Source organism: Panthera pardus, unplaced genomic scaffold (assembly GCF_024362965.1).
Source record: "Panthera pardus isolate Hobbes unplaced genomic scaffold, ASM2436296v1 HiC_scaffold_13, whole genome shotgun sequence".
Classification (NCBI taxonomy): domain Eukaryota; kingdom Metazoa; phylum Chordata; class Mammalia; order Carnivora; family Felidae; genus Panthera; species Panthera pardus.
The window spans coordinates 45,789,570-45,809,564 of record NW_026526688.1 but is presented as its reverse complement, the minus strand read 5'-3'; the positions used below and the strand labels follow the sequence as shown (position 1 = coordinate 45,809,564).

Below are 19,995 nucleotides of genomic sequence, written 5' to 3'. Positions count from 1 at the left end.
CACTTAAATTCATAAGCTTAACGTTTTAGAGAGGCAGCCCAGTGTGAAGAACATGGATTCTGCATTGGCCACCTCTTAGCTGTGTGACTTTAAGCAAATTATTTAAGCTCTCATTGTGCTTCAGATTACTATAAAATGCTGATGACAATATTACATCTCTCAGAAGACTAAATGAGAATATTAACACATAAAGCGTATACAAATGGAGTATATTAACATAAAAAGCATTAAGACCAGTACCTGGAAAATAGTAAGTATATGTATGTTAATTATCATATTACCCGTGGGAATATAAACTCAAAAAGAATCTGATTATTTCTTTTCTCATCAATGAAATGCAGATGAAATAAGAATTAGCAGAGAAGTCCTAGCAGATTATACTTACTTTAACCCATTCCCTGATGTTTTGGGGTTCAGAGCAGGAAGACCAGTAGGGCTAGCCTTCAGATCAGGAGGACTTGTCTTTCTGTTTTTCTGCTTACTATAGTTAGGTAAATTATTGGGCAGGAACTTCTCCAGCCCTAACTATACAGTTCACTGCCTGCTATTTTACCACTGAAACCTCTGAAGCCTCCAGTCTTAGAGTAGGTGTCCTCTACCAGGGTAAGGAGGAGCTTTCACAGATCTTTGTTTGCAGTGGGGTGGAGGAAATGAGCAGTATGAAAATGGCCCTGAGGAAAGTTGTTTCCAGATTTCCCTAATCTCTACCGCAGAGCACTGTTTTAGAGTCCTCATTAAAGTGTTAATTTTTGCAGTGGAGTCACACCTAAAGAAGAAGGGAATCACTAAATGGAGATTGGAGAGAGGATGTGAAAGAAGTCAGGGACAGGAAGCAATGATATGAAATGGTTTGGATCCATGGTCCAAACTTGAATGTACCCTACTTCACAGTTCTCTTTAGATTTGGCCCTGGGTCACTTTTTTCATAAACATCCAAGACTAAATGACCTTGTTAAGACAGGAGTCACCCCAGACAGTGTTTCCGAGGGAGGAGAATTGCAAACCCAGAAGGTTGAGATAGAAATCCCCTAATGAATCTATCAGCTGGTCTCCCTGGCTTGGCTTACCTAGCAATTCTGAAATCCGGTCAAAGCTCTCCTCCTGCACCAGTGGCCTTAGGTAGGCAAGAGAATAAAAGGGGTTCTTAGGTGACTCTTCTTCTCTAAAGCAGGGTCAGGGACCACATGCCCACTGAATTTCAGTAAAAAGGAAAGCAACTTGATAATAAGCCTAGCAAGGTCATGTACAAATATCTTGTATTCCTATATTTGTGACAGTTGTTATTCTAATACTGTAGTTGAAAGTGGGGCTCTGTTTCTCCAGCCTTTGTTGTCTATCTCCACCTCAGCTGTGTCCCTATTTATTTCTTATCCCAGTGATTACCATAGCTTCTGGGCTGGTTTCCCTGGATCTAGCCTCTTTTTATGCCAATCTATGCCATCTTTCATGGCTATAATAATTTTCTTGGAAAAAACTTCTGATCATGAATGGATATATAAAGAAAAAAATAAACAGATGGATGAATGCTATCCCTCCTTTTGCAAGACTAAGGCATTGGCATGTTCTGTTGTCCTGCTTCTTCTTTATCTCCTAAGAGTAGTGGTTCCTATCCAGCATACATGATACCACTCTTTAGGCGTGTCACAATGGTGGCCAAATATTAAATTTTGTAAATAATTGCAACAATTTAGCTTTTTAGGAAATTGTGGCAGATTCATAATTATCCAAATAATATAGGAATTATTTTTGCTTATTTGGGCGATGATAAGATTTCTTGGATGAGATAGAAAGGGTTAGAGTTACTGCTATCCATATATGAGGTATGTCTTCACATGCAGTCCTATCATGTAAACCAAAAAAGAAAATGTTTGCCCATGGCTTTCAAGGGTATCACTTCTTGAAGAAGAGAGAAATGTAATCAAAATGTTGGCCTTTTACAGGGACTTTTTTTTAAAATAATTTACATATATTAGATACCATGTCCTTTTTTGAGGTCTGATGCTTTATCCATAAACCTTCTCTGGAATATCTGTAGGGAGGTCATAGGAGATCATGAAGGGACATTAACAGTCTAGCTAGAGTGTTAAGGCAAAAATCCATTCCGTTCTTTTCTTGCCTAATATATGAAAAAATTCTTGCACATTGTCATCTGGAGATAGATAAAAATATATATTAAAATGATCAGACTGCCTTAGAATGTAATCAGAGAAACTTCAGTTGCTTATCAACTGCCTTGAGATAGAGGACTTTGGCTTCCGATTTCTATGGTATTCTTTGCTTTTTCCTCAGTCATTTGAAGCAGCATAGAAACTGGGGGTAGGGGCAATAATAGATGTTGCACATTCTTACCTGCCCTGTCTGCAACCTGGTAGAGAGAACACTTCTAGACATTTTGTGATGGTCATTAGGATTACGGAATTTGAGTTGGAAGGGACCAGGACCAGGAGAGGTCACGTGTGCCAGTTAACCTTTCACTTTCAGGCAGGCAGCCCAAGGCCAGAGGTGTCGCCAGCCACCATACAGCTTCTCTTTCAGACCCCCACATGCACATACTTCCAGAACTGGGAAAGTTTCCAAAATTATACAGATATTTAATGTGTTTTCAGAAGAGATTTTGTTAAAAATAACGCAAGGGAAGATTCAAAGTTTTAGCAAAAATTTCAAGGGGTTCATACATAGCACTTACCTCACCCACTTATCCCCTCCCACCGTTTTTTAATACCTGGCAAATGTTGGCTGCCAAGTTAGGCTTTGAGAAAGCAGAGACTTCCTGAATGTTCCAGCATTTCTAAGCCAGTTTGGGCATGTTGCCTTTTGCATTCCATAGTTCAGCTTCTATCACCTGTACTCAGTGGGTAGCCTTTAAAGATTGACAGTTGACACACCAATCCTCACTCAGAATTTTCTTCAGATGTTCTGTCCCTGAGCCATTCCCCCCAGGGCAAAAGGTAACCAGGAAATAAGGAAACACCAGTCAACCTGAAAACCCCCATCAACCCACCCTAGGTAAGTGAAGGCATCTGGGGATTACAGGTAGGGAGCAGTCTCATTTTAAACTTGACTCTTAGAACACCTGTGTGATGCAGTTACTGCTGATTGAAGCTGACAAATCCCATATCCAAAGGCGGTGTCTCTTCTTCCAGAAGTGTGTTTTCACTCAATTGATATTTTCCATGGATTAGAATGGGTCAGAAAGAATTACATCAAAAGAAGAGGGATACCAAGATGTTTTTGTGGCTCTTTCTGTCGGCCATTGTCCCAAACCAGGTGATATGTGGGTTTAAAGGTTTGCTCTAATTGAACTCCTCATTTTGAGTAGTCTGAGTACGCAGATAATTCTTAAATTGACACAGGAGAAAAAGGTTGTGTTTCTTTTCTCCACTTGGGTAAGCAAGGAGGAAGAGTAACAGTGATAACTACTCTTTGACTTTGTCCATCTCCTTGATAACTTCTTCTCAGACAGTTCCCAATCTCTGATCACCCAGCAGTCTGGTTCAGGCAAGCAGATAATGCAGGGTCCTTGAAGAGTGAAAGAGAAGCATGTAACTTCCAGGCATCCTTTAGAATGATATTTCTTATCACAATACTAAGTGCCAATTCTGATTGACCAATAATGATGTCCTAGCCCAGTGTGTTGAAAGAATTCCTAAGTCGAATCTGGGTTCTGGAATAAAAATGGCATCACTGGAGAAGTAATGGTCCATATGTCAGGTTTTTTTTCCATCTCAGAGCAGCTGCAAATAGCTCATTTCATTATTAAATTTCAAGCTTTCTTGCATTTATCTTCACAGTCACCCTTTGAAGTCCCAGTATCATTCCCATTTTGCAGGTGAGAAAGTGATTTCCCTTTGTATTATTTCCAGATTGGAAATTCACAAATATTTTGAGCCCTCGCCCATGCAAGATCAAGATTCTTCAAAAGCTGAAATTAATCATAAAGGAATCCTTCCTTGAAGGAAAAGTAAAGCAAAGGAGGCAGTATCTGAGGAGAATAAATTATAGCCTGTGCAGTATCTGCAGAAGGGAAAAGGGACTTGCATAGTGATCCTTTCTTGGAGTCCCATAGTGGCTGTAGACCCTGTCTGTAACAGGAAGCTCCCTGGGATGCTACACTTGGGTGAGCTAGAGTGATGTCTTAGAAAGGTAGAGCAGCAACTCAATAGGTGCTTATTTTAGGCATCCATATGGTATTGAAATCCTCACAATCATTTTCTACCCACTCTCTAACCATGCAGAAGGAAATTGAAGAAATTTCTATAATCCATCCTCTTAGAATTAGTCTGTGGCTAAGGATCTCTACCCTCTCCCTAGTCGGGGGCCCACTGTCTCAGGCAGTAGCAGTGGTTCAAAAATGCCTTGCAGAAAGACAGACTGGCTCATTAAGATTGCTGCGCTCTTGCAGGGACAACACTTCTGGTAAAGAGAGGCAGCATGAGGGAATTCTCTGATTCTACACAGAGTGATGATTTGCCATTCGGACAGGCAAACCTGATGAGCAACGTGAGCTTCGCCACCAGGTAAGAGCCTCAGAGAACCGATTCCCTCTCGTTTTCCGAAGATCCTTGGGCAATACCAATGTGATGTAAACCAGAATATTGGTTTTATCAGCCCTGATAGTGGCCAGTGGAATTGTTCCCCACCTACATGAATTCATCTCTGCTTCTCCCAATATCATTAAGCTAAACAAATATACCTCCTTGCAACATCGCTCAGAGAAATTTATACTTGTGACAACCAAAGGTCATTGCCCAGTGTTCTCTCAGATCAGGTACCCTAGACAGGTGGACTGGGGTGAAATTTCAATTATTCCCAATTTCTAGTATTAATCCATCCCCTATTTCCAACAAACTGATGATGAGGTTGCTTTTGTTTTTGGATCGGCAAAATAGGGTCAAGAAATTCTTTCTCCCCCTCTCTTTTTCCCTGCAGTTCTTTAGTGCATTAAAATCTTGATTAACAAGAATGCAGGGTTGGCAGTGGAGGGTGATCTGTTCAGTTGATTTTAAATAGAGGGTTGATGGAGCACCTGGGTGGCTCAGTCAGTTAAGCGTCCAACTTTAGTTCAGGTCATGATCTCGCAGTCTGTGAGTTTAGGCCCAATGTTGGGCTCTGTGCTGGCAGCTCAGAGCCGGGAGCTTGCTGCGGATTCTGTGTCTCCCTCTCTTTCTGCCCCTCCCCTGCTTGCACTCTGTCTCTCTCCCTGTCTTATAAAGAAATAAATTTTTTTAAATAGAAGGTTAATCTAAAAGTTCTTGCTTCAAAGTTCATTGTAAATAGTTTTGTAATATGTTGGCAACATTTCAATTTAGTACCTATACTATACTAGGAAAAATTTTTAATGATTGAGAATTGTGATTATCTGCAGGTAGATACTGTATTAACAGTAGAGTGTGGTCAATATGTACTGGCATTACATAATGTGGGTGTGGGGTAGGGTTAGGGTTAAGTTCAAAGGCTGTCTAGTTATCTCAGTTTTGCTATATTAAATGAGTATGATAGTCATAAACACTTCGTGTTTTGTAACAATTGAATGAGATTAGTTATTTAAAGCTCTTTGATTCTTGGCTGACAGCAAGTACTCATCAGATATTCCTTATTGTGATTATCAAGTGCTATACCTGGGAAGGTGCACAAAATTGGGCTGCATATGTAGTAAGTGTATAACCTATCAAGGATGTAGATTTTTAAATAAAATCCTTGATCTTGTTATTTTAAATAACTCACCTCCTTTTTTTATATATATATATTTTTAATGTTTATTTATTGTTGAGACAGAGAGATACAGAGCATGAACGGGGGAGGGTCAGAGAGAGAGGGAGACACAGAATCTGAAGCAGGCTCCAGGCTCTGAGCTGTCAGCACAGAGCCCGATGCGGGGCTCCAACTCACAGACCCTGAGATCATGACCTGAGCCGAAGTCGGACGCTTAACCGACTGAGCCACCCAGGTGCCCCACTCACCTCCTTCTTTTAATATATGAAGAACCGTGCTTCTGTTTAACTGGGGATTCTGGAGAGCTGGGTCTGGTTAACAGAGGTTTTCACCCTACCACTCCCACAGGTGAGGCAGGTGTCACCGTCTGAGCCACCAAAGGTGCCACCTCTTCGTGTGCGCATTTTCCACATTTTCCAAGAGGAATATAACAGGCCTAGGAATTCTAGCTTCTGCCCTTCCTTGCCTTCTATTTCAGTATTTTAGGAAACTGAGATAATCTGTGGGAAAGGATTAAGAACTTTGTGTGGAGGAAAGTGCTATGGAATTTCGGGAATTCACACTCTTAATGACAACAAAACAGCTATTCACTATAATTGAGGTTTGCAGGTTTCTTTTTTAAATGGTTGGTAAATAGGGATTTATTAAGTGCCTCTATGTGCTAAGTAGGCACTCTGCTTGATGTGTTTGGAGATACAGAAATGATGTTTCAACCCCCATGCAATCTAGTTGGGTAAACAAGTTGAATTTATGTAACATAAATCAGAGTTCAAATAAAGCAGTACTCCTTGAAGTGCTACATAGATAATTCGGGCAGGAGGGCAAAGGAAGAAGAGGTCAGTGAGGAGTGGATGGATTGTTCCAGAAAGTTTCCTGTGGCAGGTGGGATTTGGAAAAGTAGGAGAGAATGGGCATCTCAACTTGTGTGAAGGTCATGACATGGGCAAGGCATGGGGGAAACCCGGAGCCTTCCATGTGCCAGCTAGCCTGACCAGAGGTGAGAATGTGTGCTAGCATGTTGTATGAAAGAACATCTCAAATTTCTCAAGAATACTTTCTTGGCTATTGGTGTTGTGCATCTGTGTATTTGTGTATACGTGATGATTATGGTTTTTTTAATGTTTATTTATTTTTGAGAGAGAGAGGGAAACAGAGTACGAGGGCACAGAGAGAGGGAGACACAGAATCCAAAGCAGGCTCTAGGCTCTGAGCTGTCAGCACAGATCCCAACGTGGGGCTCAAACTCACGAATCAAAAGATCATGACCTGAGCCGAAGTCAGTCGCTTAACCAACTGAGCCACCCAGGCACCCCATGTTCTGTTTATGTTAATGCGCAATTGTTACAAAAACATAATTCACATTTAAAAACTGCTTTTGAGACTTTAAAGACAACATTGAGGATAACACATGAAGTGCTTCAGCCATGCTTATGTGCTTATTTATCCTTTTCCACATCTTCTGTGATAATAGAGGATTGGCAAGTAATGGGTACAAAAAGCCATAGAAAATCCTTAAATGTAAATGTAGGCATTCAGTTTCACAGACTTTTCCTCATTATTCTTTAGTCAGTTACAAAAAAATCACTTATTGGTATGTTTTCCATTGTCTTAAATACCTGCACTGTCTATGGTAAATAAGGAAGTTGTTCAAAGCAGACGTCTAAAAGGAGAATTGGTCTAGATGGCATGGTCCATTCATAGATTGGGCCTTTCAGCCCTATATCTGGCCAGGAAATCCCTGAATATGCTTTAAAAGCTCCTAAAGAAGGTCAGAGATCATGAAAGTTAGCCAGCCAGATCATCTCTTAAAGATGATCCTTAATTCATCTGCACCTCTTAATTGAAAAGCAAGATATGTTCACATGAGCTACATATTTTAATTTTTTTTTAACGTTTATTTATTTTTGAGACAGAGAGAGACAGAGCATGAACGGGGGAGGGTCAGAGAGAGGGAGACACAGAATCTGAAACAGGCTCCAGGCTCCGAGCTGTCAGCACAGAGCCTGACGCGAGGCTCGAACCCACGGACCGCGAGATCATGACCTGAGCCGAAGTGGACTGCCCAACCGACTGAGCCACCCAGGCGCCCCGAGCTACATATTTTAAAAAAAATAATCAGAGTCCTGCTGGTTAGACAGTGATATATACTTCTATATACGTAAGTGCCATTTGTGGGTACATTTCTGTGATATTTCATCAATGGAGTTGGTTAGCTCAGTTGATTTAAGTACAGTGTTAATAGGATCAATGACAGATCCTGCTCCCACTTAGTACTATAAAATAGGGTGTGTTTTTGTTTTGTTTTAGTTTTTTCTTTTTCTTCTTTTTTTTTTTTTTTTGCAGGGCAAAGATAACTCCAGCTATTAAATTGATAAACATACTTTCTGTGTAACAACAAGTAGTAAAATAAATTTGATGGCTTAATAGAGTTAAGTAGTTATGATTGGGGGAAAAATGTAAAATGTGTGGTGTGTGCTATTTGTGATCCATTTTTGATGTGTTAATAGTATTACATTCACATACCCCAAACAGCATAACATTATTGATAGTTTTGCTGACAATGGCTTGGTGCTTTTAAAGATGTAATCTTCAGCCCACCGGTGGGTTTTCCAGTAAGTTGAGAAACTACCATCTTCTATTCTTAGTACTGAAGCAGTACAGACAGCCCTAACTTATACAAAAGTTATAGTCCAATATTTCATTGTGTCCCTGGGGTCTTTCTCTTCCCATAGAATAAGCAATGTTATAAATAGCAGTTAGGTTCTCAGATGAGCACACAAAAGTCTATTTAATAGATGGTAGTTAAATGTGTATTTGTTGAGTAAGTAAACAAACACTAGCTCTATTCACTTCTGTTCTGTGTCGTTAAATCAAGGGATTCATGTAACATGAGAGAGTGAAGATGAATATTTCCTCTTTCTTTCCATGGTGATCCAGTGAGACTTACGCAAAACTTTATGATAAATAAAAATACATTTCAACTGCTCCTGGATCCCCTTTGCCCTCACTTCCAATTTCTTTATTGGCTACCCTATTTTGGGTGAGCTTGAGAGAGTTCTACCCATTTTACTGTTCTATAGTTATTTACTGAGTTATTTACTCTACCTCTCCTATCAAAATTCACTTCTTCAGTAAAACTGATTTGATGAGGTATTACAAAGAGAAGATTCAGATACAATTATTTCATATCATGTTGTGACTGACCAGTAACACAATAACCACACTAAGTCATTCAGTATTTTTAAAAATAGGTGTTTATAAACTCAAGTACATATTGACAGATACCTAATGAAATGAACAAGAGGAAGCAGAAATTTCTAGGCAGTTTATGATAGACCTGGGTCAGGATAAGAAACCATTTCCTATAAAAAAGATTTGTTTTCTTCGGGTATATTAGCCCTTCCCTAGAAATCCTCCCTCTGGGTCTGCTTTAATTCAACTGCTACAGACTATATTGAAATCTAGATATTGAACTTTCCTGTATAATTTCCCTTCCCACTATATCTTTGTGAAACTTGTGACTAAGATCATATGTAAATATGGTATCAACTTCATCTTCATACTCTCCATGTGCTTTTAGAGGACTGGAGACCATGCATGTCATTTTTTCTCTCTTTCTTAATATCCAACCCAGTCTTATCTCTTTAAAGGTCAAGCGTGTCACAGATATCGGTCATGAGCATTGTCCATATATCAGGCATGAACCCTGGATCACCATCCTCTTTAGCTTTTATGCTCAGTTTCCTCATCTGCAAAATAGAGATACTATTAGGACCTAAATAATTGGGATAAAACATGCTGAGTTCTTACGGAGAGCCTAAATTGAGCAAGTGTAAAATGGGTCATGTTGTTGTTCTGCTCCCCCATCCTCCTCTGCCACTATTTCCCTGACTCTTAGGTTTTCATGCTTTGCAACCAATTCCTTTCACATTCAGGGGGAGAGGGTGTGAAGTTCCAGACCTTCCACAATTTCATTCACTGTGTACCACCCACCATCCATAGCCCATCAGCTCAACAGAGTGTATCATCAGGATTTTCAGTGAAGACCTGTACTATGGGAACTTCCTCTGGTACAGTCACTTTACCGTGTCCATATCTGCCCATACCTCACTGTTCCCCCTCTGGAACACTTTTTTCCGTGGCAATTCCAGCTCTCTCTTTGGCCGTTTCTCAGCTCCTTCCAGAATAGTTGATTTCATGGCAGTCTTTAGTTTCTGAGCAAATTACAGAGCATCCAGAAGGACTGCCATTATATCATCTGCCAGGCCAGAAGCTTGTTAGTATCAGAGGCACATCATCCATACGGACATAGGGAAATCCATTTAACTGGGAGAAATTGTTTATCTTCGGCACACTCACTCCCAGCCCTTGTATAAATTATTCTCAGGGATGACTCCTGAGACATTTGCCCATCTGATCACTCACTTCCAGATACTATGCACCCTCACCCTACCCTCCGACACAGAATTAGGCAAGGAAGCTGGATCCTTCCTTCCGTTTTATTCTCAGTTCTACACACCTAATTGAATTCTGTGCCCCGGATTCTCCAGGCAAGAGAAGCACCATCCTGTAGCCTCAGCGATGACTGAACTCCTACCGAGGACCAGTTTTCAGGGTCTTTCCAGAGTCAGAATATTGGATATAAATCACCACACATGGTTCTTCTGTCTCCACATCCTGAGATTTCTATAGAAACTAAGCATATAAGATTGTCTGAGCAGGAACTTTTTTTTTTTAAGTGATAGGATATCTTTCTTTCTTTCTTTCTTTCTTTCTTTCTTTCTTTCTTTCTTTCAAGAAAGAGAGAGCACACAAGTGGGGAAGGGGCAGAGAGAGAGAGAGAGAGAGAGAGAGAGAGAATCTCAAGCAGGCTCTGCTCCACCAGTGCCAAGCCAGATACGGGGCTTGAACTCACAAACTGTGAGATCATAACCTGAGCTGAAGTTGGAAGCCTAGCCGACTAAGCCACCCAGGCGCCCGGAGTGGGTACTTTTCTTTCTTCATTCCATATTAAGCTTTTGAAATGACTTTCCCTCTAGATAATCAGAGACTTCTTTATTTGAATAAAATGGAGTCCATAACTAGTAAATCAAAAGTGTTCTTTGATTATTTCATTCCTATATGCATATTGAGTTTGCCTTTACTATAGGATTTCAAATCATGTTCTAGAAATCCACATGTGCTTAATACTGTATAAGCCAGCATTTGATCTACCTTTCTCTGAGTCCAGATAGCACTTACGTTTGCATTCTTGGAGATTCTAGAACCTCTGAAGTTGCCTTCCTCATTGCAACTGATGGCATTTGAGTATGTCGGAACCCCTAGCAGGGGCGTGTGTCAGTCATGAATACAATACGTATCTTCATCGAGTCTCAGTAGAAAATACAAGGAAAATGGTAATACAAATGCATCATGCATGATTAGGGGTATAGATAGGTATGGGGATAGGGATAAAGATAGACATACACCTACACAGGTAGAAATGATATTTTTAAGCACAATGGGCCTGAATTCCAAAGATAAATGAAAGAGTTAGGGTGCTAGTAAATAGAAGAATAAGAATTTGGAAAGAACTTCTAGTTCTTACCTTGTACCTATAGCCAAAAATTGGATTTCTGAGAATCAAAGTGCTACAACTCTAGCAAAAATACTATAAAAGTATATATATATATATATATATATATATATATATATATATATACATATATATATGTAAGTATATGTATATGTATATATGTGTGTATATATATGCATATATACATGTGTATATATATGTACATATATGTATGTGTATGTATATATATATGAGTAATTCATTAGGTATTCATTAAATAAATGAACTATTCAGATTATCAAACAATATTTTGTTGCTATTATTTAAAAATAGGGTTGCGTGGGTGGCTCAGTCAGTTCAGCATACACCTCTTGATTTCAGCTCAGGTCATGATCTCTCGGTTTGTGAAACTGAGCCCTGTGTTGGGCTCTGCACTGACAGCACATAACCTGCTTGGGGTTCTCACCCTCTCTCTCTCTGCCCCTCCCCTGCTCATTCTCTCTCTCTTTCTGTCTCTCAAAATAAATAAACATTGTAAAAATGTCAGCGGAATACCATGGAAAATTCAGCATATTCCTTCCATTATTCCTGTCTTCTTTGCCCTATATGACTAGCTTAGGAGTCTGTAATAAAGGAGGGACAAAGGCCTTTTTTCAACCTTTCTGTTACCTGTAGACAGGTCTTAAGAAAAATGAAGTCAAATTCTTCTAGGACTTGAGGGTATGGAACTTTCCATCAATGTAGCTGGGTGGGAAGATAAGGAAGCAGCTTTGTTAATATGCAAATAAAAATTACAGTGGACAGCTGATCATTTATGGAGTGTATATATTTATTTGCATTAAGTAGTTTTTACATGTTTTCATTCTTGTCATTTATAATCTCTTAAAAGACAGAGATGAGACCTTGTTTGTTTAAGGGCGTATATAAAAAACCAACCCAACAACACAAGGTGAAGATTATGGGAAGCTTAGTTTTCTGTATAAAACTCTATTCAAAGACTAGAGACGTGACTTACATAGTTTCTAGGAAAAATTGTCACAGACTTTTTAAAAAATTTTTTAATGTTTATTTTTGAGAAAGAGAGAACATGAGTGGGGAAGGGGCAGAGAGAGAGGGAGACACAGAATCCAAAGCAGGCTCCAGGCTCTGAGCTGTCAGCACAGAGCCCATCATGGGGTTTGAACCCACAAATCACTAGATCACGACCTGAGCCGAAGTCAGACGCTCAATGACTGAGCCACCCAGGCTCCCTGGTTACAGACTTTTTATTCAGGATTCTTTGCTCTCTGCTTGACACTCACCACCATCCTTTTCTGGGATTTGTATTTCCCAGGTACTTACTATCCCCATCAACATCTGCTATTTGAACCAAACATCACTTTCAAAAAAATATTAGCCCTTCCAGAGGTAGATTTTTTTTTTTCCATCAGGGATCAGGGATTTCAGCTAAGAAAATCTCCCTAACTAGGGAATTTCAGGCATCAACCAGAAGGGGACATATGTTTTTAGGTGACCTTCAATAAGGGCCTTTCAGGTATATCTAAAATCACGCATCAAAGCCTATTGTGTGCTATGGCATTTTAGTTTTTAGGTTGCAGCAGGAGTGATAAAGCAGGAGTCCACCAGATCCGTGGGTAAGGTGGGCATGCCAGAAGTGGACTGTCAAGAATGAGACTTCAGCTCTGTGATTTCCTACGCTCTGTGATCATGAGCAAGGCACTTACTGAACTGTGGCTCAGACCCCTCTTCTGTCAAACAGGTGGCACCGACCTCACAGAGCTGATGAGAAGACTAAGTGTAAGATTCTTGGCCAGGTTCCTAGGCAAGAGTAAAACACTCTATAAATGTTAGCAATTATCAGGACACAGGAGACATGACTGTCCCACAGAATAATTGAACCCACATACTGGAGACTCACCTCAAAGCAGCTTTCTGCTAAAAACTTATTAGCATTCTTCATTTGTGTTACCACCAGTTGTATGAGTAGGAAAGACAGAGGACTTAGAGATAAATGTCATTTCAATTTAAATCTGAGGGGTGATAAAGCTGCTGCAGAACTCACCTTTAGTCACAGAGGAAGCCCCAGTCCCTGTCTCCCCATGAAGCAATATGGTCTTTGCCTAGGTGGAACAATTACTTTTTTTAACCCTTTCCCCAAAGACCTAAGACTATAAGAGTTCCAGCCTATGTTAGTCCCATGCTGGGCTCCTAAAGACCACGGTGGCTTAGACAGTGAAAGTCAAGGGGGGGGCCATGATTGCCCTCAACTCCGCAAGTGTCAAAGATGTTTACCTAACACATCGTTGACTTTAATGCAGTTATTTATAACTTTTCACCCAAACTTGCCAACAACAGTTTCATTTTGAGTCTGTAACAGTCCCCAAATAATTGGAAAATCTTTCTTGTCAAGAGAGGATTGAAAAAAGGCATCTTTACCAAACTCCTCCTCTCCCTACACTGAGAACCACTTCCCTTTCCCTCCCCGCATCCTGTTCTGTTCAGCTAATTGACAACTATGGCAAAGCAAACACGAGGCAGGCAAAACTTCAGGGTCGCTGGGTAGCCGTAGGCCTCAGCAGCTGTCTTCAGCACATGCGCAGCTCTCAGGACAATAAAATACTGTTCATTGCTTCTACCCCACAACCAATTAGGTCAGCTGTAAATATTGGAATTGCTTGGTAAACATGCTGGAAGATTGTGCTGACTTGTTAATATAAGTGAAAATGTAATTAGATTTATAACACTTTTTTTCTAAACCATAATTTACAACAACAACAGAAGAAAAAAAAATTCCCTTGCAACCTGCTGAAATGCCATTATTAAAATGCATATGAAAAGTCAATTATGCCAGAGGGAGGTATTTAAGAGAAGTGAGTTTCCATACCCTGGGATTACACCGTGGGGATTGCATATTTCTTATTTATTTTTTTTCCCTGAGATCTTTGCTGCTGCCAAGTGAAAAGGAACAGATATTTTACTTATTTCACTCTGAAATATCGCTGCAGATAATGCTAAAACGTAAACTAAATAACTTGGCTCCTTGAAAACCCACTCCGTTCTCAAAGCCCCGAGAAAAGCCGAGTAGCCACCATTCTTGTTTTTATTTATAAGCCCATCTGTCTTTAAGCAATAGTCGTATTGCTTAAAACATGTGGAAATCACATACTTTTTTTCCCCCAAATGTTATTCTGTTTTATGTTCTAAATGAATAGATTATTATACATACTTCTGTGGAGAACCCTTTAGTAAAGACAAGAAACAACCCCTTATGTTTATTGTAAAACCCAGAGTTTCCTCCACTCCCAGGATCATGTTGGGAACACAGCTCCGCCCTCAGATGAGATGGCATAGGGTGCTAGGCTGGCCCTTGACAGGCTGGGCGGCTGGGCCTTCTCTGCCTCAGGAGCCTCTGTCCATCAGGCAAGGCTTAGCCCTCGCCTGGAGGCTGTTTTCAACCCATACAGGCTGCTGCCTCTCTGCTTTCTGGTTTCCTCATAATGAAGTGTAGGTATTATTTTATCTCATCTGTGTTTAAGGTACCAGTGGGGAAAAGCTGGTTAAAAAAAATCATAAAGCAATTTATAAGTATGAGAGAAGCTGCCATTTTCAGTCTCAAACTTCCAGTAAAATGTTCAGTTTAGATAATGGAAGAAATTTTTAATACATATTTTTTAGAATTGCTTGTGCCTACATTGTGGATAAATTACTCTTTGGGGGAAGATTCTGGGGTTGGCTATATGAGAATCAATCAGTAAAGTAAATCACATATGTCTGTGCATATATATATACATATGATTTACTTTATACATTTATACTTCATACACACCTATGTATACATACATTACATGTGTACATATTTACAGGAAGATCTAGAGAAGCCAGAAATGGGGAGTGGCAGATGTTACAGACTTTGATTTAGGGTAGCATCTCAAACCATAGGTATGTCTTAGTAACTGAGAACAATGTAGATGGTCTAACAACATAAAAATGTTCACGGTCTTTATTGATTGATTGATATGATTATTATGTTTAAGACTTTTATATTTGCATTTACCACAAGTAAGAACACATTAATATTTCCAGTGTTTAAAATAATATTTCATGAAAAGCATTTTCATACTGATTAGCTAGATTTGCTGCCAGTGAAATAGTCTGTGATATTTTACAGTCAGCCAAGCCTAGTGCCTGGCTTTCCACTGTTTGTAGGGTAGGTCCAAATATTCTTGGGCCTTTCTAAATTAAATGTCCCTGATTTCAGTTTTTGCTCACCATGTAGGTATTGAGCTGCCAGGACGGTGGGTGATATGTTTCCTTTTTTTCTCACTTTATTTCTGTTTTAATCCTTGAGAAATCCATTTTGTGGATCAACACCAGAAACCAGTTTTAAGATACTTAGAGATGGCTCAGAGGGAGAAGATAACTGGGAAGGATTTGTAGAGTCAGGTCAAGTATCTGCTTGGCCTATGAGTTCAGTCTTCCAGGAACAACTCTCAGCACCCACACCCCACCCCAAGCCATTGATTTTCATCTGCATCCCTTAAGCTCACCCAGGAACAAACTCTGAGGTAGGGAAAAAAAAAATCAATGAACCCAATGGCAAAAGTTTCTGACCTCTTTATATGGATTCTAGCTGTCTTTTTTTTTTTAAACAGTTAATTTATAGGAGGGAAAGGTGAACGTATTATTCAACAAAACAGGCAAAAACCATCTTAGGTGAGTTTACATTCATCTGTTTTTCAAAGTCACGGGCCTATGTCAGGTGGCTCTAAATCTTAAAGGTTATTTGGGACCAGGAGGAAGAGCACATGAGAAACGTTTTTACAATCCACATAAGTAGATTATCTCTGTCATCCCTGATTATATTCCTCCTTCCAGAGGGACTTTCATAGCCTACCTGCCCACTTGGAACATTTCCCTTGTTAGGGCACTAGAAGTAAAGGAACACCTTTCCTAACCCATCAGTCTCTCACTCTTTAGCCAGATATTCTCAGGTCCACCTCCAGATCTGGGCATCTGTCACCAGCTCTTTTTCCTTCTTGTACTCGCCCTTTACTCTTCCTCATCTTACTGTTTTAACCACTGGATCTCATCGTAATGTTTTTCTAAGCCTGGAAATAACAGAAGATGAGAGAAGAGATAAAAACAGTGATTCCCAGGAGTGTGGCTGTATGTATGTGGGCACAGAATGAAATTTTCAGGGGATGGGAGGCCTCTTCAAACTGTATCCCAACCCGTGACTCTCATACCACCCCTGGCTGGCTTGTTTTCACTCTGAGAATCACAGTGTACAAGGCAAGACATCATTGACGGGAGCACTGAAGTTGAAAAGAAGTAATAAGAATTGGAGAAGGAGTAAAAGTAACAATTCTGGAACCAATTTCACTGTACCAAATGGGCAAACAATTCTAAAATTAATACTTTCCCCAAGTGCCTGATTTATAACCTGCGTCTATTCACTGCACTCAGGAACACACTCTAAGGTAGGCAAAAACAAAGGCAAAACAAACAGTAAAACCAACAGTAAACCGATGTAGATCTATCAGTAGCCAACGTCTGGGCTGGCAACCCTGGTGAGAGGTAAGAGGAACAGGTCAGGAAGTTGGGAGATAGGTTTCTGTCCTGGAGTCAATCATTTGTCTCATTTTCTCTGTTTAACTCCTAAAAATATTTTAAGTCTCTCCACCCTTTCCATCTCCAATCCTCATCCCAGCCCAAGCCACCATCTTCTTTCCCTGGACCACTGGTGAAAATGTTGGTTCACCCTGTCTCCTTCCATTTCCTTTGTCCTTCCTCATCCATTCCTCTATTGCACTTAGAATGAGGTATCAAACATGAAAATTTTGCAGTACTGTTTCCTTTCAGTGGTTTGTCAATACCTTTAGGAATGAGATCAGAATCCTTAATAATACCCTTCATCCTAAGGTCCCTGCCTCTCAGAAAACTCCTTTGGGCTCAAACAGTATATTTTCCCACTTCTCCAAATATGCACCATTCTCCTTTTCCTGCTGTGGACCTGTGCATATTCCTAGAATGTGATTCCCTTCTCATATTTGTCTAATAAAATCTCACTCTGTTCTAAGGGCACTCCAAAACTCAAGTCAAAATACTCTGGATTACCAAGCTACAAAGGGCTTTGTATTTGATTCATATCCAATAAAAATGTGGCTTCCCATTACAAGGAATGAAGTCCTTTCAAACCAAAGTGTGTCTCTCATGTGGTCTTTTATAAAGCTGAATCAGTGAAAAATAAACATTGTAATTAGTGTCCAATCACTTGCAAATAACAGAAATTATTTTAAACTAAAGAAAGACAAAAAGAATACCTAATAAGGAATCACAGAACAGCAAAACTATAAGGGAGAAAGCACTGCATGTTTTCCATTGAGACTGGAGCCAATAAGTTGGAACCTGTGTGCCCTGCGCCAGTGCTGTCCAGCTGCACCCCCAATGGGTAGTGGGCTTCATTCTCTGCACAGAAGCCTTCTGTATCCCTGTTCTGCAGAATCTGGCTACTCCTGTCCTCAAGCCGCATCCCAGTTCTGATATTATAAACTAGGTCACAAGATTCCCAGTATCCCAGTTTCTGATGATAGGAAGAGAGGGTGTGATTTGCTCAGCTCAAATTAGGTTTCCTGACTTACCCAATCATGTCCAGGAAGTAGAGTCATCAGGAACAAACATGGCCATTTGTGGGGGATGAGGCAGTTCTCAAAGAAGTAGGGAAGTGCAGATAATGGGATCTACTCCCATTATCTACTCCATATAAACATAGGAACCATAATCATCGTAAGTAAACACATTTAACCAATATCATGTCAATAGACGATCTATAATAGACATAGATATAGATATAAATATGTATAATTCCGTGCCCCTACAGGGTACACAGTGTCATGGTGAACACTTGTGATGCCCATTAAACAATAAAAAAAAAAATCTATCCCCAAGGAGCATATGTGTGATATGCAAGGGAAAAGGATGTATCAGTCCATTGTAGAATGGATCAAATAAATGGATACACTTTGTATTTCCATCTACTATTTGGTGAGTGCTTTTGAGGTGCATTATACTTTTATGGACTCATTAATTAGCAGAAGTTATTGCGCTAGAGATCAGAAAATGAGTGAAATTAATAAGGAAGGCTTCCTGCAGGAAGCAGATCTTGAGCTGCATTTGAAATGCCAAATGCTTTAACAGCTGGCGTACTGTGATCTGCATGAATAACAAATAATTAATGCAAAACGAAGCAAACCTGATTGAAGGAAAACACAGGTTGGCTTTCCCCTCATGTGAAATTTACCTGGCAACTAGTGAACCATCAGGACTTTGCTCAAGTCACTTTCTCAAGTATTCTGGACGGCCTGCCTAGAATGGGTCCTGCAAAGATCGGTTTATGGCTTGGATATTTGTTACATTTTAATAAGGCTTGGAAACTTAGATGTTATCCACTGCAGCTGCCAATCAAGTACCTGCGTAAAAAGCAAGACAAACATAACAATAAATGCTAAGCACTCCAGTGTTCAGCAACTCTGGCAGGATGCACGGCAGGCTTTATGAATGTGTGAGAGTGAATATACAGAAGCTTGGGGAAAAGGTCATTGGTATTTTTGGAGCAATAAATCAAGTATGGAAAGATTTGCATGTTGGCTGTATAACATACAGGACTGGATTAGAGGGAGAGAATACTTTGAAGTAATATTTCTCTGCTGACTTGTTTTATTAGCTTCCTTTAAACATGTTACATTATTGCTTATAGAATTTCATTTACTCGGATTGGCAGCTTGATAAATACGTCTATTGGCGATGATTTGGATTGCTCTGGGCATTAATATTATTAAAACCTGTCACAAGGAAATGTCTGAAAGATGACTTACTGTAAAGATTACAGCATGAAATAAATCATCCAGTGGTATTTGTTACCATTTATGGCCTCTTGGAGCTGAGTCAATCCCTTTTTATGTTGCATTATTTTTCAAGTTTTTATAGCCTTACATTATATATTGCTGTCAGAAATGAACAGATGGGGTGTCGAACATGAGCTTTCTGAATAATTCCCACCCTCCAGTTATTTGTATGAAGGACAAGTGCAAAACTGTGCGTTCTCGAGCAAAAAGGGGAGAGAAAGAGGTGGAGAAGCTGCTGTTGAGGAAAAGGGATCCCTTTTGTCAGATTGTGCAGGCCAATTCCACCAGCTGGTTGGAATCCCTGACTGGCAGTCACCCTGTTTGGGTTTCAAGCAAGAGATGAGGTGGCCGTATTTGGCTCCAGCAAGCCAACAAATGCCATTTTCAAATGCATTTTCTCAGAGTGCCTCTCGCTGAGACACTTCCATGTTTGGAGGTGAATGTGTCATACTCTTACCCTAAAAAGCTGAGAAACTTGAAACACACACACAAACACACAGAACAAGAAGACGCATTGGAAGGATTTACTGTTCTTTGAGCGAGTGACAAATATGCGAGCATCCTGTGGGGTGCACAAAGGATTCAAAGGATTCCGTGCAGTCTGAATTGTTCAGCAGGGCCCTTGGAACTCATATAAAAGAGATGAAAGTCTCCCCAAGGGGGTTTTCGGCCGCTGATGGAGGATGCAGGAACAGAGGTCTCGAAGGCCTTGGACACCGTGAGGCAAGGTGTGCCCTTGGGAGTTTTTAGCTGTCCCCCTCTGATGGGACCAGGCAGCTGCCTAATTGTCACATGAGCCCCTCTGCAGAGTCCTGAGGCCTTGCC

General features: G+C 40.2%; 1 protein-coding gene across 1 annotated transcript in view; it reads left to right on the top strand.

The window, feature by feature from the left end:
- KCNU1 (potassium calcium-activated channel subfamily U member 1) overlaps positions 1 to 19,995 on the top strand; it is a 148,630-nt gene that overhangs the window by 73,131 nt on the left and 55,504 nt on the right. The window contains exon 19 of the mRNA XM_053901086.1: positions 4,403 to 4,517. Coding sequence (XP_053757061.1) covers positions 4,403 to 4,517 — 115 coding nt within the window. The remainder of the gene's footprint in view (positions 1 to 4,402; positions 4,518 to 19,995) is intronic.